This window comes from Protopterus annectens, chromosome 6.part1 (assembly GCF_019279795.1).
Source record: "Protopterus annectens isolate FY-2018-M chromosome 6.part1, PAN1.0, whole genome shotgun sequence".
In the NCBI taxonomy this organism is placed as follows: Eukaryota; Metazoa; Chordata; order Ceratodontiformes; family Protopteridae; genus Protopterus; species Protopterus annectens.
The window spans coordinates 125,132,253-125,157,720 of record NC_056738.1 but is presented as its reverse complement, the minus strand read 5'-3'; the positions used below and the strand labels follow the sequence as shown (position 1 = coordinate 125,157,720).

At 40.9% G+C, this 25,468-nt stretch overlaps 1 protein-coding gene across 1 annotated transcript in view; it reads right to left on the bottom strand.

Annotated features, from left to right (window-relative positions):
* MAP3K20 (mitogen-activated protein kinase kinase kinase 20) overlaps positions 1–25,468 on the bottom strand; it is a 1,351,048-nt gene that overhangs the window by 265,637 nt on the left and 1,059,943 nt on the right. Inside the window, exon 16 of the mRNA XM_044075552.1 lies at positions 8,243–8,359. Coding sequence (XP_043931487.1) covers positions 8,243–8,359 — 117 coding nt within the window. The remainder of the gene's footprint in view (positions 1–8,242; positions 8,360–25,468) is intronic.

Sequence of the window (25,468 nt, the reverse complement as noted above, 5' to 3'; positions counted from 1 at the left end):
CATCCCTCCCCCCTCCAGCAGTAATCAAGCTAAAAAACTTCTTAATAGCTGACGACAACCTCTTAAGGGAGGGTATCTATATCTTCACAACACTGCCCCCTTCATAGGATGCAGACAGCTATGTTGAGCAGTATACCAGTGCAGTATACAAACACCTGCACAATTGCATGGACTCAGCCAAACCCAACAGAACAAAAACTTGCCCGTCAAGGAAACACAAACCTGTTTTGTGGACATCCTCTATCAACAGGCTTTACAGCAAAAGGAAGAAACTGTTGTCCATTGGTAAAAAGGAACAAATTCCAAACTAGAAAACCTCCCTCCTTAGCCTCAACAAGCAAATTAGATCACTAGTGAAAACCTCCAAAACAAAGGGAAATCATAAAGTCTTCTTCAGTTATATCAGGAACCTCCATGGCAAAGCCCAGGTTTCTTCCGAAATAGTACTTAACAGCATCACTTACACTGATCCTGTTGACTTAACCAACCTGCTAGCAGACAGGTTCAGTGCAAACATCACCCTCCTGTGCCCCCCGAAAGGCCCTTTCTAAATCCCCGATACTTGTCCCACACCTCACATCTCCATAGGTCAGGTGTTACAGGCCTTATCCAAGCCAAAGAACACAGCTTCCATGGGACCTGACATTATCCCAGGATGAATTCTCCACCATCTCCAGCAAGAACTGGCTTCGCCATTGAGCACCCTTATTCAACCACAGCCTAAGTGCAGGCTTCATTCCAGCAGAGTGGAGAACTGCCATTGTCATCCCCTTGCACAAAGGTGGTGCCACTACTGACCCTGGAAACTATCTCCCCATTAGCTTGACAAGTCTGATCTGTAAAGCCATGGAACATATTATTATGGATCTCATAAACAAGGACATAGGCAATCTCCAATCACTTGACCCCACCCAGTTTGGATTTGTCAAGGGCAGATCTTGCCTGTTGAACCTGGTTGACTGCTTTGAGACTGTCATCAAAGCCCTGGATGAGGGAAAGTTAGTGCATACAGCTTACCTTGACTTGGCCAAGGCCTTTGATACAATCCTCCACTCAGGCATCATTGAAAAGCTAACACAACTTGGAGTAAATCCCTATCTCATCAGGTGAGTGGCCAACTGGCTCACTGACAGGACCCTCAAAGTAAAAATAGGCACCTCCACCTCTGATAGCAGAACTGTCACTAGTGGAGTTCCCCAGGGATCTGTCCTGGGACCCCAACTGTTTTCCATCTATTTCTCAGAGGTTCAGGCTAAGACAAAAGGCCTATGAATAACCAAGTTTATGGATGACTGTAAGTTGGGTGCTGTCATTGACTCCCCAAATGATGTTAACATACTGCTAGAGAGTCTCACAGGAACTAGTGACTGGTGCCAAAGTCATGAGCTCAAGTTAAATGTAAAAAACGTATCATCATACCATTCGGCAAAAACATAGCCCCTACTGATTACCAAATCAACGGCAACCCCCTAACCACACAACCTGTGGTAAGAGACCTGGGCACTTAGGTTGATAACCTCACATTTGACCGTCATGTAGCGGCAGTGGTCAGAAATGCCTTTTACTTGGTTCATCTCATAAGTAAAGTGATTGGATTCAGAAAAAAAGAGGTTATTACCCTTCTATGCTCCTCCTTCATTAGACCAATAACTGAGTATAATGCCCCATTTGTGATGTACCTCTCTAAACATATGCACCAACTGGAAAGGCCACTGAAATACCTCACAAAGAGAATTTATGGCCTCCAACACCTGTCCTATGTAGACAGGCTCAAATCACTATCAATCTACTTGGTATCATACAGATTGCTCAGGGGTGATCTGTGTCTTGCCTACAAGGCAATCTCGGACCCTGCCCTACTAGAGATGCTCCATATCCATAAGTCTAACTCCTCACGCACTACCTGCTTAAAAGGCTTGAAACTAATATGTGACAAGTTTGTCTCCCAGAGGCTGCCACATCTCTGGAATAGACTCCCCATACATGTCAAACAGAGCACCTCACTGACCTTCTTTAAGCGCAACCTTGATGAGTGGATGAGTAACCAGAAATTTGTCCCAGGGCTATCACCTGTGTCACTCACTGACAGGGGCGACAGGTGCTGACTGAAGTTTCTTTTTGTGGATAAACTCTTGGCTAGGCTTGTAAGGGCCCCAGGGCCATTAGCCTAGTAACTGCCTATGATCCTATGTAAGTAGCAGAAGACAATAGCCTTAGAAATCCAGGTTGCAATAGTTTGTTTGGAGACTAGCTGCTCCAGTTTAGGGATCATAAAGGATACAAACAGCTGGTCAGTCGTTCTGAAGGATTTAGTTTTGTCCAGGGAAAATCTGAGTTGTTTGTGTATGTCCAGAGAATGTAAAATCCCCCCTCTATTTTGGGGATTGGGAAAGAAGGTAGGAAGATGAATGGCCTGAATGAGAGGCAGCTAGTTCATAACTTTAGGCTTGAAGATAGGTTATTCTGAGAGGCACTATGTCTTTGTGGAAAATGAGAAAAATGAGAATGACCATGGAACGTGTAGTTCAGAAACCCTTCTGGCTGAGGTGAGGGCCAAGAGGAATATGGTTTTCCAAGTACAGAATTTCAGAGAAGAGGATGAAGCTGCTTCAAAGGAACTTAAAGTAAGCTTTTCAACCACAAAATTAAGATCCTGAGGAGAATAGGTGGGTTTCCTTAGGGGGTTAAAATGAAGAACTCCCTGGAGAAAAAGCCTGACCACCATTCTAGCCATAAATGGAGGGCTAAGAGGGAGGTAGGCATTGATAGCAGACAAATGAGATTTTATGGATGAATAGGCTAAGCCTGATCAAAGAAACTCACAAAGGTACTGAAGCACTGTAGGGACCTGTGCTAAGAGTAGATCTGACTATGTTTGAAGCACCAGAAGGAAAACCTTTTCCATTTAGCCATTTAAGACTTTCTGGTACTAGGTCTCTTAGCTTGTTATACGACAAGTACCACCTCTTCAGAGAAGAGATGTCTTTGAGGCATTAAAATCCTATCATCCATATGGTTAGGCTGAGGAATGTTTGATTTGGGTGGAGCAGCTATCCTTTTTCTGAGTAATCAGGTCTGGCTGCAGAAAAACCCTCCTATAATTTTGTTTTGCTAGGTGAAATAGCAGGGGGAAGCAATGTTGCCTTGGCCAAAATAGAGCCAGCCAGATGAGTTTAGGTGCCTCATTTTGATGAGAATAATTTTTGAAAGGAGAGGCAGGGGATTGAAGGCATAGAGGAACTTCCCTGTCCACAGGACAGAGAATGCATCTGTCCTCCAGGCTGTGTGACAAGGGTCCCTGGTGCAAAACTGGGGATGCTAATGGTTGCTTGTTGAATCAAAGAGGTCTATTTGAGAAGTGCACACTAAAGTGTGATGCTGTAGAAGACCTTTCTGTTCAAGGCACATTCGAAGGGGGTCCTACAGTGAGCAAGTTTAAGCAGTCTGCTAGCACATTGTCCTGAGAAGGGATATATGTGGCGGTGAGCATGATGTTCATCTGTGTTGCCACATTCCAAGCCTTCTGTGCTAACCTGCAAAGTTGGCAAGACCTGCTGCCTCACTGTTTGTTTATGCACCACATGATTGTGGTGCTGTCGGTGCATACTTGGAGCAGACCTAGTCTCCAAAAGTGACCAAAAATGTGAAGAGCTTGCGGAAGAGCCCTCACTTCTTTCAGATTGATGTGTTCCTTCAGGAACTGTGCTTGTCATCTCCCCTGCACTCTGTGTAATCCTATCCATACCTCCTATGCTTCAACTGTGGCATCCATGTGAACCTGTTGAAAAGGAGGCGGTGGTGTGAAAGGCAAATCTAGGTTGAGGATGACCAGTCCATTCCACCACATATACTTCTTGAGGCTAAGGTGGAGGGGAATCAAGATGTGCAAGGGATGGCAGTCTCACCACACAGATTTCAGGTACCACTGAATTTTTCTAATGTGGAGTCTGGCCACTGGGAACATAGGGATGGTGGCTGCCATGAATCTCAAAGTCCTCAGAATTTCCCTTGCAGAGTAGTGAGCTGCAGGGAAGAGGTCTTGGAAGTAAGTGAACAGGCTGAGAACTTTCTCCTGAGGCAGGCAGACATGCATTTTCTTTGAGTCCAGCCTGCAACCCAGAAACACCACGTCCTGGGTAGGAACTATATGAGATTTTTGGTAGTTTATAATGAAACCCACACCTGTCAGAAGATGGAGAGTGAACTGAAGATGCTGAAGAAGAACCTTTGGGTAAACAGCTTGGATTAGAAGGTCATCCAGGTAGGGGAAAATCTGAATTCCTTGAGTGTGGCAGAAAGCTACTACAGGCTCTAGGCACTTTGTGAACAATCTTGGGGCTGTGGAAAGACCAAAAGGCAGTGCAGTAAACTTAAAATGTGAGGATCCAGAGGAAATGTGAGGAATCTCCTGCAAGAGTGATGAATGGGAACATGTAAGTAGGTATCACTGAAATCCAAAGACACTTAGAAAGCCAGTGGGAGGATGAAAGGTAGAAGAGTCTGAAGACAGAGTATTTTGAAAGATGGTACCTGCAGGTAAGTCTTCAGAATGGACAGGTCAAGGATGGATTTCCACTGCTCTTCTTTCCTTGGGACTAGAATAATCCTGGAATAAAACCTTTTTCCCATGAATTCTTTTGGTATCTGCTTGATGGTACTCCGACTCAAGATATCTTGAATAATGGGAGACAGAAGGAATATTTGATTTGGGGGAGCAAGTAGGATGTTTCTTAGAGAGGGAATGTCTTCTCAAGACATGGCGTAGCCATCCTTGATGATGGAGAGAACCCACCTGTCTGTGGTAATACCTTCCCATTTATCCAGGGTGAGTGATGACAACCTTTGACAAAGAGGGTTAATGGAGTTCAGGACAGGATGAAGGATGCTGCAGGGGTAGTCACAGGTTTTTGGCCTCCAAAGACCAGCCTTCTAGCTACAGGTTCCCTTTTTGATTTTTCAGAGAATCTTTTCCTGGGCACTTTCTTCTGTTTCTGGACTGTCCTTGGATTTCTTCTTCATAGCTGAGTAGCTCTTATGGTATTTACGGACTGAGGACAGTAGGATTATCTGCAGCCTTTCATGGTCTAACCTTGGGCCAAACAGTAAGTCTTTATCCAATGTGAATCTAAAATCTTTGATTTAAAATCCTCAGGCATAGACTGACTGTGAAGCCATACATATTTAATGATAAATCCTATGGCAGCTGCACTAGAAGAAGCATCCACAGCATCATACCTACACTTAATGCTGGCAATCTGAATGGTCTGTGAATGTAAGATCTGTATCTGTTGCTTAGGCTCTGCTGTAGGAAGATCCAATATAACTTTGTTTAAGGAATTAAGAACAGAAATCAAATACTTTGTCATTTGAATTTGGTAATTAATTGTCCTAAAGGCAAGGGTAGCAGACATCTAAATTTTCTTCTACCTTCTATCCATAGCTCTACTATCTTTATTAGTGGATAGGTTATTAACACTGGGCATTGGCTTGGAGGGCTTATCTGAAGAAAGAGATACTGAAGAAGGGTCTGCCACAGGGTTTTTATATAGGTATTTTCTGTCATCAGGGACTTTGTTAAACCTGTCTGGTCTCTTAGGAGCTGGTGGTTGAGAATCTGATGCCAAAGAGGTAGACTAAAATGCATCCTGGAAAGCGTCAACCACAGAAGGGACAGGAGAACTCATCTTCAAGAGGGTGTAGTACCTCTTCTGAACATCAGAAATCTACATGGATTGCCAATCGAAGTGCTTCATCATGCTCTGTACAATTTCCCCTAAAGAAGCCCCCTCTATAGGGAAATCCAGTGAGAGGAAGTCCTCACCATCAGAAGAGATTTGTCCTGGATAATGCAGCTATGAGGAATAGTCCAGAGAATGGTCAGAGTCACAGTCTTGCTCCTCATCAGAGGAACAGGAACAAGGAACCAGAGTATGTTTAAGAGGAGTAGCCTGTGGTAGAGGAGACCCAAAGGAGGGGGCTTCAAAGACATTATAGCTATGAATAGCCCTTGTGAAACTTCCTCTGCTTCTTCTCTCTAGCTGTTCAGGGGGAGGCCACATGCTTGCTCTTCTGCTTTTTCTTTTTAGGTGTGACATTTGCCTGGATGAGACGCAGAGGTCTGGAACCATACCTGGCCTCTATTAGACAGCCAGGGATTTATTCTCTAACTAGAAATGGAGGGATGCTGTGCAGTACATCTGAAATGATATGGCATGGTTCCTCAGATGTATGGAATGTCTGCAAGCCCTAAGGACCCATACAAGTCTCAGACTTTCATGGTGGGCAACAGATAAGCAGCTCAATGTGCTGTCAGTTCTGAAAACTTCAGCAGGTATGCTGGAATCAAAAAGATTAGACTGTGGATCTTTTTGTGGCCTCTTAAGTTTTTTATTTGGTGGCAGAGGGATGTCCAACAAAGTGGAGTCAGACATCTTGGATTGGGCCAAGCATTTAAGTCAGTGGGTCTCGAGGAAACTGTTGAGAGTAGAAAGCCTAGATCCAAGGGTTTTTGAAATAAATGGCTGACAGAGTAAGATTTGTGATTGTGTTCTGAGCTAAGGCAAAAAAATACTTTGCATGCAAAGTCCTTGTATGGAATTTGCCTACACCTCTCACACTTATCCCTCCTAGCCATCTACAAATTTAACAATAATTCAAAGAAAAAAGGAAGATTCCCCAATGGGGCACTTATCTAGATAGATGAATTTAGCAAAGGTACCAATGACCAAACAATGAACAGACCAATGGATGCACAGCTGGTATTTCGGCTTGCAGTGACAGAGTCTGAAGATCCACAAATGTACATCTGTCGTTATACCCCTATGCATATGAGCTGAGGTCACATGTCGGACATACGATCCAGGGAAGGTAAAGCTTTGATATCCTGCCTGGATGTCAGTGATGACAACACATATGTCAGGAATACTGCAACAATGATTTCAGTCAGGGCATTTATGGAAAACGGCACAGTAAATCACTGAAGAGGGCCTTGTGACTTAAGATCACATTTAGATTGACCAGAGTATGGGTGGCAACACTTCTGCAGGCATTATACTAACAGCTGTCATAGTATGATGCACACATTCTATCAGTGAATCTATAGCCTCACCATGCTCACAGTCAAACACTTTGGCAGGTGACAAACAGAATCAGATCACTGACAAAAGCAGTGGAAATGAGGTTGCTTTGTAGGGTGGCTGTGCTCACTCTCCATGACAGGATGAGGATTTTGACAGTCAGGAAAAATCTTAAGTATTCCTGCTTATCCATGATGAGATGCAATAACTGAGATGGGCATCTAATGTAGATGACCCATGGATTCCCACTATGGGAGGGGCAACATGCATAGTCCACAAGCAGACTTAGGACACACTGGGAAGATTATATCTCTCAACATGCCTAAAAACATCTGGGAATTCTACTGAATGAATTAAAAATGACTACTGGGGACAGGAAAGTCTGATCTGATCTGCCTCGTTTTGTACCTCTGAAACCATCCTTAAGAAAAGTGGATTAGAAAATGGATAGAGGGCTGATATTTGCACCTAATATAACAATGTAGCAACTTCACTGAGAACCATTTACAATGTCAGTACAGAAATCAGTGCAACTAGAGATGCTTCCGGTACATGTTGACAACTTCTCACAGAAAAGCAGCTCATTATAACATGTAAGGGTAAGCAGAATAGGATTATCATGCTTTCAGAGGCACATAATGGAGTATTCCTTATTGTAAACACAAGCATGACAAGTCTGCACTATCAGCTGGTGCAGAGTATTTGTTTGTACTTCATTATCAAAAGTAAGACTCCCTGTTACAAAATACTAGTAATTTCTATTGTTTTACATATTACAGTAGTCCAGTTATATTACTATCATTTACAGAATATTTACAGAGAATGGGAAATATCAAGATATGCACAAATCTGGATTGTCTTGTGGCAATAATGACAGGTAATCACTCTGAACTGGGCAAGTAAATTACAAAAAAGTATATATATATCTTATGCTTTTAAACAACATGTGGGCACACTAGCTTTAAATGATTAACAAATAACCATATAACTATTTGATAAATTAAATTAGACATTTAAATGTGCACCCACCATTAAAGTTTCTGTTTGCTAAATTTTTCAGTTAGCTCATGGTTTGCAGATTTCCATCTGATTTACCATCCATTAAAATTCCTTAAAGTCAAAACTCTTGCTTTCTTTAAAAATAACCATAATGAATGAAACTTTACCTTAGTCATTTTTAGAATGTCCACATCAGGTCTGTTTGTGTTGAAGGTAACATCTTTAATGTATGTTATTGCAATGTCATCTCCATCTACTTCCATGTACATTTTCCATTTGCAGTCCTAATGGTATAATAAAAAAGTTCAGCAAGAAATAATAAAACTTCAGGCTCTTAATCACTCCAAACATTTCCAGCATTTATATACACATATATATATATATATATATATATATATATATATATATATATATATATATATATATATACACATACGGGTTCATGTCAGTACATCGACAGTTGAAAGCACCGAAAGTCACTACTTCGAAACGAAAGCATCGACCGTTGAAAACATCGACAATACGGTCACGTAAAGTAAAGTAAAGTCACAAAAACAAGTGCTAACATGGGTCCTGCAAGGGGGAAGTAAAGGATATGATATGATACCCTTGCAGGACCCATGTTAGCACTTGTTTTTGTGACTTTACTTTACTTTACTTTATGTGACAGTATTGTCGATGCTTTCAATGGTCGATGCTTTCGTTTCGAAGTAGTGACTTTCGGTACTTTCAGCTGTCGATGTACTGACATGAACCCATACATACACACATATATATATATATATATATATATATATATATATATATATATATATATATATATATGTATATATGGATCTACTTCACATAATCAAAAACTTAAAATACTGAATTTTATTTTACTAAGACCACAATCCCTAATTTTCAAAATACTGAAAACTTATTTGACCGAATCTCACTATATTGAAATGTCATAATGCTAAATTTCAAAATAAAAAAAGTTTAAGCCGCAGATGTGATGTGTGTTTCCCTTCAGCTGTGAATTGGTTGTTATAAAAAAGTACTGTAAATTAGAGAGTCGACTGTAAGAATAATGTTAGTAGCGAAGAAGGTAATGTTGTAGTATTTCTAATTGTGGGTATGTCTCTCTAAATGTTTAGAGGAAGTATCTAAAGTGATATGTCATACATTCCGTGCACTCTCAGCTGTAGTAGGAGTGTGTAGAGTACTGTAAGGTATGTAAAAGGTAAATGCCCTTTTCCCAACTGTAAGCTCTGGAATTCCCCCTGCATCCCCCATGTCCCCCCCACACCCGCTACTTTTATATTCTCACTCAGAGATCACACTACAGTGGGGAAAAGGGAATATTCCCTTATCCCCACTGTACTATGATCTCAGCAACAGCCATTCCCCCATGAATTCCCTTACTTTTCAGCATACTTCTGTAAAAATGCTTTTTCAGTGAAAAGCACTTTATTGAAAGTATGCCCGGCCGTTTCAGTTTTAGTGAAATGGCCGTTCGAGGAACAGTACGAGACCCATGTATGTGTGTGTATATATATATATATATATATATATATATATATATATATATATATATATATATATATATATATTGGTATGATGCATTAAATGCTATGGGGCAATGCGTGGAAAGTGAAAAAAAAGTTATGTACTCACAATAATGTTCCATCTGTGTTGTCCATTTTCATTCTTCCTCAACTGTTGGATTTGGATCGGATCCTCGGATCTGACTCAGTTGCTTCTTCAGGATCGTAGAACACTTAAACTCTCAAGCTCCTCTCTTTACCCACAATGCCCTAGTCACCCAACATACCTCATATCTAGTTTGCTGCCCACAGAGCAGTGAAGAATAAGGAAAGAATGGAAGCTGGGGCTCAAACATGGAACAGAGGTTCCTCCAATACCCTACGATCTGTCCAGGAATAAAGCAAGGAGAGGTTGGTGGGTGGGAAGCTAAGGAAGAATGAAAATGGACAACACAGATGGAACATTACAGTGAGTACATAACTTTTTTATCTGATGCTGTCATTTTCATTCATGCTTCAACTGCTGGGACAAAGTCCCCAGCTACCCAAATCTTGGGAGACCTCTAAGGAAGGAAATTCCTGAGCACAGCTGAGCCAAAGGTTGCTCTTCCCGTAGAGTCCAGATCCAACTTGGAATGAGCAATAAAGATGTGGCTGTATAAATATCATCTAAGGAAGTCCTGGACAAAAAAGCTGAGGATGTCGCCACAGAATGGGCTTTTGGTGGTTTTGGTAATGGCAAACTCACTTTTTCATAAATGAAGGTATTACAATCAGTCACCCATTTGACCAAAGTCACTTTAGAAACTGGTTTGCTTAATTAAGAACCAGAAAAGAAAACAAACAATTGTTCAGATTTTCTCAAAATCTTTGGTTCTGTGAAGGCAGAAACGTAACTGTCTATGGGCATCTAAAAGGTGTAACTCATATTCTCCTTTATTAGAAAAATTTGGAAAGAAGACTGGAAGATTCATAACCTGATTAACACTGGATTCTGACATTACCTTTGGTGAAAAGGAAGGAGTGGTCTGTAAAGAAACCCTATTCTTGTGAAAAGTTAAATAATGAGGTTTACAAGACAGAACCTGAAGTTCAGACATTCTTCTGGCAGATGTAATAGCAACTATGAAATGTTTTCCAGGTCAAAAATTTAAGATCCGACTTAACTGATGATTCAAAGTGGGGTTGGGTCAAAGCCTGAAAAACACTTAAATCACAAGGAGGAGTAGGATCCTTTAAAGGAGGTCTATGTAAATAGGTTCCTCAGAGAAAGGCTTTATAAAGCTTGGAGGAAGGTAAGGCAGAGTTATTTACTCCTACATGAAAGTTGGAAATGGCTGTTAACTGACTGGTTGAGGAGCTAGCACCTTCATTGAAAATTGTAGCTAAAAATTCAAGAACCTTAGAAATCGGTGCTGAAAAGGGATCTAAGAAACAAATCTTTTCCATTTACTTTTGTAAATTTTTCTAGTGGAAACTTTATCAGAAGATAACAGAATATGACTGACAGGGGAGAACAGCCTAGACTGTCTAGCAATTAATGGAACTGGAGAAACCATGCACTCAACATGAGGTCTGAAATGCCAGGATGTGTCATGCCTGTTGGGTGAAACAGAAGTTCTAGAGTTGGATCCAGAATCCATGGTAGGTGTAGAAGATGAGGCCAAAGGAAGGGAAACCAGATCCAACGAGGAAGGTACGGAGCAATGAGGATGACTGTGCTCTTCAATCAATATGCTTTCTGGAGAAATTTGGGAATGAGGAGTAAAAGGGGATAAGAGTAAAGGAGACCAGAGGGCCAAGTGTGAAGAAGAGTGTTTCGGATCAGAGCAAAGAAACTGCAGCATTTGTTGTTGAGAGGAGAAGTGAAGAGATCACAACATGGTTGACCCTAACAACAGAAAATCATCTCTACAACCTTGACATTGACAGACCACTCATGGGGAATGGACTTCCCTGGGATATATGTTGCTATCAGAAAGCAATCGGAGATCACCCAGTGCCATACTTACTCTCATAGCTTCTCAACAAAGAGGGTAAGATCTGGTTCCCCCTTGCTTGTTGATCTACCAGACTACCGACATACTGCCTGTCTGAATCATGATAGTCCCTTGTGGAAGAGTGCCATGAAAGGCCTGTAATGCTAGGAGGACAGTGATATTCGAGTTGGCCTCTTCGCGGGACCATGTACCTTGGACTGTGTTTCCCAAATAACACCCCCCACCCTTTTTGAGAAGCGCCGGTGGTCACTGTGGCCTTGGGCTGAGGAAGAACAAATGGACTGTCTCAATGTATTTGATTGGAGTGAATCCACCAAAGAAAGTAATTTTTGCAAGCTTGAGTTATCTTCACTGGCCTGGATAACGGGTCTTGGAGAAAAGACCATTAAGTTGCAAGTGTCCATTGGAGGATTTGCATGTGGAATCTGGACAGCAGTACAAGAGTGATTGCTGGTGACATGAATGCCAATGCTTGGAGTATCAGACGGGCTGAGAGAGAAGAATTCTGAATGATCTTTTTGACCTGGAACTGAATTGTTTGAATCCAAGGCAGAGGGAGAGAAGGTATTTGAGTGACTGTACTGAAAAGAGCGCTGATGAATTCCAGAGACTGAGCTGGATTCAGTTGATGTTGTAATTGATGGATATCCCCAGATGAGAGCACAACTGGAGTAAGTAGCCCCATGCTTGAGTTAGTTGATGCCTGGTTAGAGCAGTCAGGAGACAGCTGTCCAGGTATGGAAACACTCAATCTCCATGGTCTCAATGAGCTGCAACTACTGCAAAGCACTTGGTAAACACCCTGGGAGCTGTGGTGAGACCAAAGAGCAGTGCTCTGAATTAGTAAATACTAGCTCCTAGCTGGGAGCATAGATATCTTCTTAACTGTCTGTTCATTTTGATGTGATAGTACACATCCTGAAGCTCTATTGAGCACATCCAGTCACCTTTGTGCAGAAACGGCAGAATGGACTGAACCGTGACCATCCAAGAATTTTTTGTGGTGAATTGATTGAACAGGTTTGCTGAGATCTGAGATTGGTCTTCAGTCCCCTGTCTTTTTTGACACTAAAAAGAATCTTGAATAAGTTCTGGACACTCTCTGGTCTGGGGGCACCTCTTGGACGACTCTCTTTTCTAGCAGCTTGTTTATTTCTAGTGCTGCTGCTTCCATCTGATTGGGTGGAACATCAGGAATTTCTTTGAAACTAATGGGTGGATGGGAAAATGGTATGATATAACCTCTGGATATTATCCTCTGTATCCATAAATCTTTTACAATTTCCAGCCAGGCTCTCTGGTGCAAGGACAGATGACCCTTGACTGGCTCCATGATGGATAGTCAGGCCTCCTTTCAGGAGCACTGATAGGATCTGTCAGAGAAGGTATTCCTAGATCCCCGATTATGGGGACCACCTCTACCATGGGGATGGTGTCTTCCATTTGAATTTCCCCCTCTAACCCTGGGGGTACTGTCTCATTGTGGATCTTGGAAGGGACCCAGGGACTTCTTGACCCACATTTTTCTTCTGGCTTGTTGGTTTCTAGAAAAGGTCCACTGAGGAGTCGAAAAATGTATGCCCACAGCGGACAGGGTTTTCCCTTCCTGCTCACACCTACAGTGTGTGTCCTCTTTGGGGCAAAACAATGAAATTCCATCAAAAGAAGCATTGGCAAAAGAAGATTTAAAGGGTTCTGCAAAATCACATAAGTGCATCCAGCTGTCTGTCCTAATGGAGATGCCTGAACCTGCCGCCTGTGAGGTGCCTTCAGCAGGGTGGAAATAAACCTCATGGATGAATTTGAAATAGACTGTAGGGTAGCCAACTGTGAGCAAACAGTACTCTTTACCTCTGAAGATATGGGCCCAGACAGAGACTTGGATAGCTCTTTGATCAAATCTCTCTGAAGTGTCGTGAAATTTACCAAATAATTCAGTGACCTAGACATGCTTCCCAAACCTGTCCAGTGCACTAGACTCCCTGTTAAGGGGTGGACAGAGGAACTTTGCTTTGCCAGTTTCTTTCTAGTAGGCATCACTATGACCATGGCATGAATGGGCATTCCTTTACTACAGCATGGTCTATCTTTAAGTGGTGCCAGGATCCTGTCTGGTCTCTTAGGGATTGGCTCAGCTGTGTCTGGCTCCTTTCACACCTGTCGAGAGACTAAATCTATGAGCTCATCGGTGGGCGGAGACACCCAGGAGGTACTCAGGCCAGACCTGAAGGCCTACAGAAATAGTAATTCCTCTTGGGAAGGGTTATCGGTTGACCAACCACCCCTTTGTTTTAGGAGCTCTAAGATGTCTCCATTAGGCCATTTGGCCTAATGGGTAAGGTGTCAGACTTTGGATCAGAAGATTGTAGGTTTGAGTCCTACCATGGTCGTGCAGCCAGTAACCTCATTTTTAGAGCTGAGTGGCATAGTGGGCTAATGCATTATGATGTAGTTAACAGGGTCCGGTGTTCAAAATGAGACATCATTGGGTGGTGATCTGTGGACCCTTCCCCTTCATCAAAATCAGTGTCCTCAGTGATAGACTCTTGTGGAGAGTCTAAGTGCCTCCTTTTGCACTTCCTTTTTGTGGGGACCTCCTTGGTGGAATGCTCCGGGAGGTATCAGAAGAGATAACAATACCCTGCTGGGTGACCTGGAGACTGGTTCAGGCTGGCTGTCCTAGTGGAATGGATGACTAAGCCTCTGGACGCAAAACCAAATGGGATTGGGAAATTGGAACCAAGGAGGATTGAGTTGTCTGAACTCTAGGTATGGAGAAAGCTCTCTCCACTATCTCTAAAGTGGAATGCTGGGAGAAGCAGAAGTCAATGGAACCGACAAAGCAGGTTTATGGATCACTAGCTCCTGCTGTCTCACAGGCAAACCACCCAAGGAGGGTGTCGGAGCTAATGCCAACTCTCCAAGGGGGAGAGATGGCTCTGACAACTTCAGAGTCAAATTCAACACAACTGAGCAGGCACTGATGCTTTGGCTCTGAGAGTCATCCTTCCCCAAAGTACTTGGGGCTGAACAGCTCAGAGACACCATCAGATTTGAAGATGCCAATATCTCCAGATATGAGGGAGATGACTCCAAAGCTTTTGGATCTGACAGCTCAGAAACGGAAGCATGGATTGGAAATGGAGCTATGATCAGAGGTGTGGTTCTAAGAAGGGTTTCTGGACTCAATGGGGTTGAAGCTAAAAGTGGAATGCTGGGAGAAGCAGAAGCCAATGGAACCGACAACGCAGGTTTATGGATCACTGGCTCCTGCTGTCTCACAGGCAAACCACCCAAAGAGGGAGTCAGAGCTAATGCCAACTCTCCAAGGGGGGGATTTGTATTTGCATTATGAGAAACTTCATCATCATCCTAGCCACATCTGCCTTGGATAGATTCCTAGAAGACCAAAGGGAGGAAGCTGTGGACAAAGGTCTTGAATGTCAATAAGGAGACTACTCCAGAAAGGGACATGGAAGCTGAGAGATAATCTGCTCAGATAATAACTGAGGAGAATGAATACAGGGTGATTTGTTGGATCTTGACTTAGGATCCGATACATTCTGATCAGACTTTTTTGTCTGCTTAACAGGTGGTTCCAAAGATGAAGCAGAAGGGCATTCTGGCAATCTCTTACGAGATTCCTTGGAAAGGGAATAATCCTTTTTCTCTATTCCTCTGGGGGTTTGAGCCCCAGCAGTCGTAGTTGAAGATTGTGCAGGATGTAAACCCCCAAGGATTAACTTGTTTTCTTGTCAATTAGAGGACGGGAGTTGAATCCCTTACAGATATCACAATCTGTATCTAAATGTTTCGGTCCTAACAATAAACACATTCACAATGTACGTTGGAGTTTGGAATTTTGTGGCCACACACTACACATTTTCTAAACCTGAAGGCTTATAAGACATTTTTAAAGCAAGTTTGGCAGATATAGAAAGGAAGGAAAGATTTTTTTTTAGTTGAGGTGAAAGAAAATGGAAAGAAAAAGGCAAAGTGAAGAAGTTACCAATGATGGTAACAGAGAGTACTGTTAAATACAAAATGAGGAAGAAAATACCAACAATGGTAATATAGTTACTCAAAGAGTATGGAAAGAAAGTAGAGCTAATATAATAAAATAAGAGTTAAAGGGAGGAGGGCAATAATTATAATGAAAGAACAGGTAAAAGAGTAATAATAATAGAGCTTAAACTCACAGATTTTTGTGGGATTGAAGGAATTAGAAAACCCAAAAACTTGAGAGTTCATGATCCATGTCCAAACACTCTGGTGGCAAATGAGATCTGAGGTATGTTAGATGACTAGGGCATTAAGGGTAAAGGGAGGAGTTCAAGTGTTCTTTGAGCTGGAAGAAGCAACTGAGTCAGATCCAATGATCAGATCTGAACTCAAAAGTTGAAGAATGAATGAAAATGACAACATCAGATCAGTTGTTTTCCACAGTCCTGACACCAAAATCATTTATCAATGTTTTGTCCAGGAATGCTGGACCTGTATATCAGCATTAATGCACTTTCTGAAAATCTGTCATAAGCACACAGTTCTTTACTTCACAACACTGACACCATATATGATCTAACAATTTGTGTCATACTGGTGACCTAACAAATGGATTCATCCCCAGTTTCTATAGAGTAATTCATCCCACTACATACTACATGTGTAAACGCCATCTTCACAACATCATCTATGATCCTACTTTTCTTAGTTCCTTGAAGAAGACTTGGCTATTCCATTACCAGTCTGGTGAGGAATTTGTAGAGCTTTATATGTCTCTTCTTCTCATTTGCAGTACAGTTCATACATTGAGAGATATGAGCCACTCCATGCAGGCTTTTATTTCCTGAAAACTATAGATTTGAGCTTCCCCTGTCAGCCTTCTTATAGAAATGCAATCTTCCACATTGTATACTACTCTCCGTGCTGTATCTCATCATTCAGTAGTAGTGTTGTACCGGTGTTGTCTTCCTCCTGTATAATATACAACTTCTAATACAACCCTAATTCCTAACAGCCTCAGCTACTATGTAGTTTTCTGACATTTAGGTGGTACAGCATGTCAGGGATTCTTCTTTGATGCTACCTTCTACTCAGCTTTTAGTGTCCCATGAAAGAGGTAAATGCTTGTATCAGTTTTGGGACATGGTATTTCTAATAATTTCCAATTATTCCTGAAGATTCCATTTTCTCTCTTTTGATTGCTCACTACACCAGTGTTTTTGACATACTCAACAGAAAGTATAACTTTCCCCTACTTCTTATGTTCTAACATTAAGAGATGACCACTTCTAGTATATTCTAGTATATAACATGCAACATATGGTGGTTACCCTTATATCCTTGTACTTGGTGTTGTTACAGAACACCTCTACTTCCTATCCAGAAATGAGCTTTTAACCCAGTTCCACACAATGGATCTACTCCTACTCAACAGCATTTTGCTTGTTATCTTTACAAGCCTTGTATATTGCAACACGTTAAGTATTACAGTAATGCAGATACCTTCCATACCTTCCTTGATTACCAGTCAAAAAGTATGTTTGATCAGTCTTAAAGACCAGACAACTGCAAATTACAGCTCTGTAAACAGACAAGACATGGCAAAAATGCAATGTTAAAACTCACCTTTGGGTGACATTACACTCTAATGAAATTTTTTTACACATTAACCTTTTAGGGGAGCAGCTCATTTTCTGGACCATTTTCAGCCATGACCTATCTATAAGGTTAAGGGCAAATACAACATACAAATGACAGTTTAGAGCAACCAATAAATCAGCATAGTTTTCTATGTGGAAAGAAACTAATGTACCTGTAAGAAGCTTATCAGATACACAGAACTTGAACAATTTCTACAGAAATCAGAGATCAGGATGGAATCCAGTAATGTGCAACTGTGAGGTACAGCTCTTATCACTAAGTCAACAATCTGCCCATGTGATTTAGTGTTTATGTATCTATAACATGTGTGTGTGAAGATAGCTAAGAAAAAATATGTCTTAGAAGTAATTGTTTTACTGTGTCTATACTTCAATGAGATATCATGCTTTAGCAGTAAAATTTAAAAGAAATGCTTCAAATTCAGCTCATAGTCCTAAAATGGAACAGAAATTAGATAAGGTAGGAAATAAAGTATATAAGTACACGTGACTCAGTATGACACTTAGCTACTGCCATTTCAGATGGTCTATAAAAAGCTCCATGGCTCTTCTCAAAACATAATAGTCAAACATGATTAGTGAACCGAAATAGAATATAATAAGATTATTTGCATTTAATCACCTTCTTCAAAAAGAAAAGAAAAATCAGGTGAGAATATAAACACAGTGTTCAAGAGTCCTTGGGATATATCTGTATTCGTTTCGAAGAAAATTATTTCCTTCTTTGCTCTGCGGCATAAGAGTAACATAATGGTAGCTGATGAAATTACAGAATACTGTGCTTTGCAGGCTATGACAGACAGTAAGAAATGTAATGGGAATCTCCTGCAGGCAGAGAGATTTCTTCAGGTCCATTACTCTGCCAAGAAGTAGATTTCCTGACTTCTGAGTGAAGACTCAAAGCCCAAAGGAATCTGCAGGAAGCAGTAAGGCAAGTCAAATGGGTAACAAAATGATATCCCTCAACCCAAAAGGGCTGAGGAATGGTAGTGTGCATTTAAGTCCTGCAGAATGGTTCTGTTGAACTGTTGGAAATATCTGTTTGAATGGATAACCAGTCTGGAAGCTTCTGGAAGTTCTGTTTTATTTTGGATTACAGAAAGGCCAAGTGAAACACTTATTCTCCTCCTTTTATACTTTATCTGTAAATGCAACATATTATAGTTTCAGTTATATAACTGACCAGACAATAAATCTAGTGCCCACCTGCTTTATCCAATATGAAATACAGTTATGCAAGTTGCACTTAACATAACAATAGATGTTCGAATTTCTCATTGCTGCAGTAGCCTTTGACTATATGGGTTGTATCCTGCCCAGGATGCAACAACCATCTAGTTTCATTAATCTCTGGTTCCATCTCCCACTTACAATCTGACTACTGATTCCCCTTGGAGGAGAAATCAGCCATACCTCTCAACTGTACCTCATTATAAGGAAAGTTTCCTCATGTTTGGTCTTAAAGAAATCCATGTTCATCACAGTTCCACATTGAAAGGGTCTGTCACACATTTATTATTGGGAATTTTCAGCTGATATCTATGTTAAATATGACTGAATAATACTAATTCATCAAAATAACTTTTATATGTGTAAAGTAGAACATTTTAACCATCCGGTAAGCTTCATAGTTGAAGCAGTTAGTAAGGTGTTGCTAAATGTTCCCCATTTTGCCCAGTTGTTCCACATTATGAGAAGCCATGTTCCTCATTCTGAAGTTGGAAGGTTGAGAGCTAAGAAATCAGCAGTCAGAGCAAAGACTACTTCATGGCTTTCTTGCCTATACAAAAAGAGAAAGCTTAGTCATCCTGAAACCCCCAAAATATATAAACATATAACTTTTGTCCCAACGACATACATAACATACACAGTAACAGGAATGGAGGGTGGGTGTGGCTACTGCAGAAGTAAGGAATTCGAACATCTACTGTTAAGGTAAGTGCAACTTACACAACTATACCGAATTCATCATTCTCACTGCTATATGGGTTGATTACCAAAGCCTATCCAACCTAGGAGAAGGAAGGATAAGGATCCAGGAGCCGCTGGAGAATGGTCCTAGCAAAGCCAGTCCTGGACATGGAAAAGAAATCCAGTATCTAATGCTCTGTAAAAGTATCTAGAGAGGATATTGTAGTTGCCTCTAGAATGCTTTTAGATTTCACTGCTTTCCAATATGCCATCTAAGAAAACGAGGCTCTATTTGAACTCTTTAATCCTGCATGGAAATATTTTACCATGGTGCGAATAACAAGAAAAGATATAGTAAGGAACAACCAACTAGAATTGTCTGAATTGACACAGGTTGTCCTTTTCCAGTCCCATACTAGGAATTCTCTACAGTTTTCCTACAGGACTTCGTACTGACAATATAATACCCAAATTGCAAAAGCATGACCAGAGTATATAGAATACATTCACCTTGTCATTCAAGTTCTGGTTGCAAATGGAATACCCTCTTTTAGATGTCAAAGCAATAAACCAGTTAGTCTATCAAAAATGAACCAAAAACAGATAGAAAAGCTTGTTTAAATGTAGACAGATATACCGTTCCCAGCAAAAAGTACAGATCCCAATTATGTGTCACTTGAATAAAAGGTGACCTTACAAATCAAAAGAAAAACAACTTCATAGTACAGCTTGAGCAAAGTCTGAAATGAAGAGGAGGATCCATGGGTAGGCATGCTTAAGTGGTTGATAAATACCCTTTGCCAAAGGAGTAAACAGGCCATTGGATAGTAACTCACACAAATATTTGAAGTCCAGAGGTAATAATCCTGGATAGGGCCCTGGTTATAGGTGAGGCACCAATTAGAAAATCTTTGACACTGGTTAACATTAGATTTCCTACTCACAGGATTTCTTGCCTCCTTTAGTACCTGCTGTACATCCTCATGAAAAAAGGTGGCTAAACGATATTAGAAATGAATCATCCAGGCAGTCAGTTGAAGTTGATTAAGATTTGAGTGTATCAAACTTCCCTTGTCTTGGGTGAGTAGATCCAGTCTGTGAGGAAGCTTGTGGTAACTGCCACTGGCCAGTTCCATAAAAAGGAAGAACCAATGTTGCCTGGAACAGATGGGAGTCGCCACGTACATTTTTGGAAAGTTCTACTGAATCTTCAGAATGACACTGGATATCTGTGGAAAAGGTGGAATGCATACAGGAACATTCACAACCACAATAATGAAAATGCATCTGCTTTCCAGGCATGCCTGTAAGATGTCCTGGTGCAGAATTTACTTAGTACTCTGTTTTGAAAGGAGGAGAACAGATCACTGAGAGAACCCACACCGTGAAAGTAGCAGACTCCAAATCCGACTTCAGACCAGTGACAAGTGGAGTACTACAGGGTTCAGTCCTGGGTCCTCTCCTGTTTGGTATCTACTTTTCTGAAGTACAGTCTAGCACAGAAGGTCTTTGGCTAGTGAAGTTCACAGATGACTGCAAACTAGGAGCCATAATCAAAACTCCTAATGATGTGGACATCCTACAAAAGGGCCTCACTGAGACAGATGCCTGGTGTCAAAGCCAAGGCCTCAAGCTCAATGTGAAAAAGTACATTGTCATCCCCTTTGGTAAAAACTCTGTACCCATGAGCTACCACATAGGTGGTAGTCTACTTAACACTGAAAGTGTGATAAGAGACCTTAGGACACAGGTGGACAGTGGTCTCTCCTTTGATAATCACATTGCCACAGTAGTCAGGAAATCCTTCTATGTGTCACACCTCATCACAAAAGGTTTCTCATCCAGGAAAAAAAAGGTCACCGTTCCCCTCTACTCATCACTCATTAGACCCATTATAGAGTACAACGCCCCTTTTGGTATGTACCTCACAAGACATCTACAACAAGTGTAAAGGCTGCAGAAATACCTCACAAAGAGGATTACGGCCTGAAACAGATGCCCTACGCAGACCATCTAAAAAAACTCCAACTTTACTCTGTCGCATATCACCTACTCAGAGGCAATCTCTGCCTAACATACAAAGCTACGTCATGCTCCACTTAAAGAAATCGCAATCCCTCTGAGCTACATGCTCTAGGGACCTAAACCTTGTCACCACAACAAACAGAACATGCTGGAGGGATAGATTCCTGTCCCAGAGACGTCCCATACTCTGGAAAAAACTACCTATCTATATCAAACAAAGCTCCTCATTAGCACTCTTCAAGAAAAAGCTTGCTGATTGGATGGGAAACAGGAAATTCACCCCGGGGATCACCTCTGTGGCTCTGCTCGACAGGGCACAGGAAAATAATTTTCTTGGGTGGTGAAAGCCAGGGTACCTTTTTGGCTAGGCTTATATAGGCCCTAGGGCCAATAGCCTAGTACTGACCTGTGAACCTATGTTCTCCACAACTAGATCCATTCCTGGAAGACCTCTTCATTCAATTTCCATTTGGGAGCGCCTACCCTGGTCGTGCTCAGCTTGTCTACCACTTCATTTTGTTCTGATGTTAAATAAAATATTTGGAGGGTTATACAATGCTGTAGAGCCAACTCCCAAGCCATCACAGCCAGCCTGCAGAGCTTCATAGATGTATACTAGGCTAACAACCATGGGAGTCCTTTAAGTCTAGACATGTTCCCCAAACATATCTTCAAAAACTTTGGTACCCTAAGGATATTTTAAGGGGTGTATGCAGACTTAGGCTTGGGTGAACAAGCATTTACAGGCTGCCTCTGTCTATTAGAGATACAGATGCCAGATCCAGTGGTCCAAGTTAGGGTTGAATTGGGTTACAGAAGAAGTCTGGTTCCCATAGATGGGAAGCACATTCCTGAGAAGGGGTAGCTTCTAAGATGCATATCTATCCTCCAAAACATCCTAGTTATGTCACAGACAAGATTTATGTCTCTAGATCTGGTAATTCTAATCTTATTTACTTTGCAGATATGCAGAAAATCCATCAGAGCAGGGTCCAAGGACACCTTGTAGGCCAGCCATAGATAACCCCTCAACAGTCTGTATTAGACAGGGTACAGGGATAGGACTTTGACATGATTTGCATAGGACATGTTGTTTACACCCCATTTTCTTTTTGTAAGGAGCCTCTGTGGATGTTCGGGTTGCATGTGGATACTTGGGTACAGTCCAATGAAACGATAACCTAGATACCATATCTTTGCTTATAAGTTGTGCAACATAGAACGGTTTCCTTATGCCATAAACCCATGATGGTCAAAGGCCAAGTTACTGTCTACATGCATACCCAAATCCCTGACAGCTAGGTCTATTCTTAGGGGTGTGTTATAAATGTGGTAGTTTCCAGGGGGTAGCCAATTTCCAAAAGGATACCATTATGGATTTTTGGCCTTGAGTTTTAGACCAGGGCTCTGGTATCAGTTATTTCTTTGTATCGGGCCTTCTTGGAGGGGAATTAATGTCTTGTAGGATTCTTTGACTGAAGCTGCTTTGCATTTGTGTGCAAACTTGGTCAGCCAGAGGTCTCCATATCAACCCTGACTTCAGAGAAATAGATGCCAAAAAGGAGCAGACCAAGCACAGAGCCTTGAAGTACTCCTCTAGTGACTGACTTCTTTGTGGAGCTGGACTCCCTTTATTGATTTATTGGTTCCTGTCTATGAGCTAGCTAACTATTCAGCAGGTGGCATAGGGGTTTATACTTAACTGCATGAGTTTGTGTACATATTGGTAGGGTACTGTGTCAAATTACTTGGCCAAGTCAAGGTTGGCAATATGTACTGCTTTGTCTCTTCCATTGTTTTAGTGAACCTCTTGAAGAAATCTACAAAGATGAATAGGGATGATCTGCCCGTGATAAAACCAAACTGTGCTGGATTCAATGTCTGAAGGTTTCTTGTGTCACTGTTTATCATGTTCATGCTAATACTTTCTATGGCTTTGCATATAAGACTATTCAGGCATATGGGTCTGTAGTTACAGGCGTCTGTAGATGGCCTGCCCTTATGCACTGGAATGACAGATGCAGTCTTCCATTTGCATGGCACAAAGCTTATTTGGAGGCTATGGTTAAATAGTGATTCTAGTGGTCCTATTAGGTCATGTTTTATGAAATTTAGCAGGAATCCTGGGATATTACTGGAGCCCATCAAAATGGTTATCTTGATTGAGGACCTTTTCCCTATTGATAGTTGTGGAAGTTATGTTCAGTTGTATTTCCTGAGCGATGTCTGGGAGCAGGAGTCAAAACTGGAGTTCAGTTTGTTTGGTAGTAGAATTGCTACATCCTCCAGCTCAGTGTAAGTGACTCAATTTGCACGTAGTTTGGCACATTGTTGTATACTGCCTTTGAGGTTATGGACATAGCTGAAGAGAGCCTTGTGATTATTCTTGGCCTGGGAGGCTACTTTTTCCTCAAATTTGGCTTTGGTAGCTTTGATTAAGCCTCTGAGTTGCTAGTTTAAATTGATCTCATGTGTTAACTTAAAACATTCCAATAAACAATTTTAACTGTATAATTTAAACAATTAGTTATCAGACAATTTAGAAACAGCAGTTACAACTTTACCCTGAAGTAAGGGGGTCAGGAAATGTACCCAGAGCTCTTAGTTCAACATTATACTGTTTGCATACTCTTTCAAACATATCAATAAAACTATCAAAATTATCACCCTCTTGGTATTGAGGAAAAGGTTTATGGACTTTTATTGCTTCTGGGGTACGGTTACTCCCTTCCTCATTAGCTACATGACCCTGGCGAAGAGTCAGCATTTCCTTTTCATGTTGCCTCTGCCTCTCATTTTCTTCAGCTTCCAAACACCACAGTCTCTCTGCTGATTCTCCTTCCACCTCCAAATGCCACAGACTCTCTCCTGATTCTATTTCCAAACATTTGGCCTCCAGTTCAAGTATCTTTAACTACAAATTAAGAAACCAACTGGAAAGTCCAACAAAGAAACAATGCATAGCTGACGAGCTATTCAGAAGTCCCAGTTAAACGAAAAGACCGCACAGGCACTAATGCTGAAAATCTCTTTCTTTATTTCTCACACAATAAAAAAATTGCTTCTGGTTAGGTTGAGCGCTTTCATCTACTGACGTAGATTTCATCAGAACCACTCTAACCATTGCTCACACCCTTTTTATACAATGTTTAATTCATTAATTGCATTAATTAAAAACACTCAGTACTTGATTTATTAATTGACATTTAAAGTGCACTGTGCTGGATTCCCTACTACTAACTCTATAATGTACTAACTACTTTAAAAACTCCTAACTAACAAACACACTTTAAAAATATATATTTTTTTAAAAACAACAATTTATGTACATCTGGTAATTCCTACATACTATAAGTGTGAATTACTATCAGATGACTATATTAGTTACTAGATGTCCTAATAAATATTTATGTGCTCATAACTATTAAAAATGTTTAAAATTTAAAAAATGCACCTAACACCCACTTAACCTACTAACATGGGTTTGATAGAGATGTATTCATTTAAACCAGGGTACTCTGATGCATTTAATTTGATCTGCCAGCGTGTCTCTTTTTCCAATAATTTCATCTTAATATTACCACCCCTGGGATTCACTTGAACCTGTTCGAGAATGCCAAACTCAAATCTCCTACATTCATTGTTGGCCTCACAATGCCTCCATAGTGCATTATTCATATCTTGTTTCTTCATTCTGTAATAATGCTCGTAAATTCTATTTTTCAAACATCTTGAAGTCATCCCCACATAGTAACAAGAACATGTTGAACACTTGGCTAAGTATATCACATTTTTAGTTCTACAGTTCCCTTTGCATAACTTTATTTTTGTTTTATGGTTGTTGTCTAATGTCAGTTCACCATCCTTTAATATGTATTGACATTGTTTACAACTGCCACATTTTGTTGTACCTCTCTCAGTTCTTTCGACCATATTCTTCATTTGATTTAATCTCATCTTCATATTTGTTCCATTTCTGTACACAAATAATGGTTTGGGACCTACTATTTTATATATGTACTCATCCGTTCCCAAAATGTTCCAATTTTTCACTATTATATCTCTAAATTTGTTCACCAATGGGGCATATTGTAACACGCAGGCCCTACTATATTCATTATTAGTATTCCTGGAGTTCACTACACCGTCCTTACTTCCCAATATGGGTTTGTATTTTTTTCCCCATTCACTTTTAACATATTCTATAGTATCGGCCACCATAGACATAGGGTACCCCCTATTAATAAACATATTTGCTATATAAT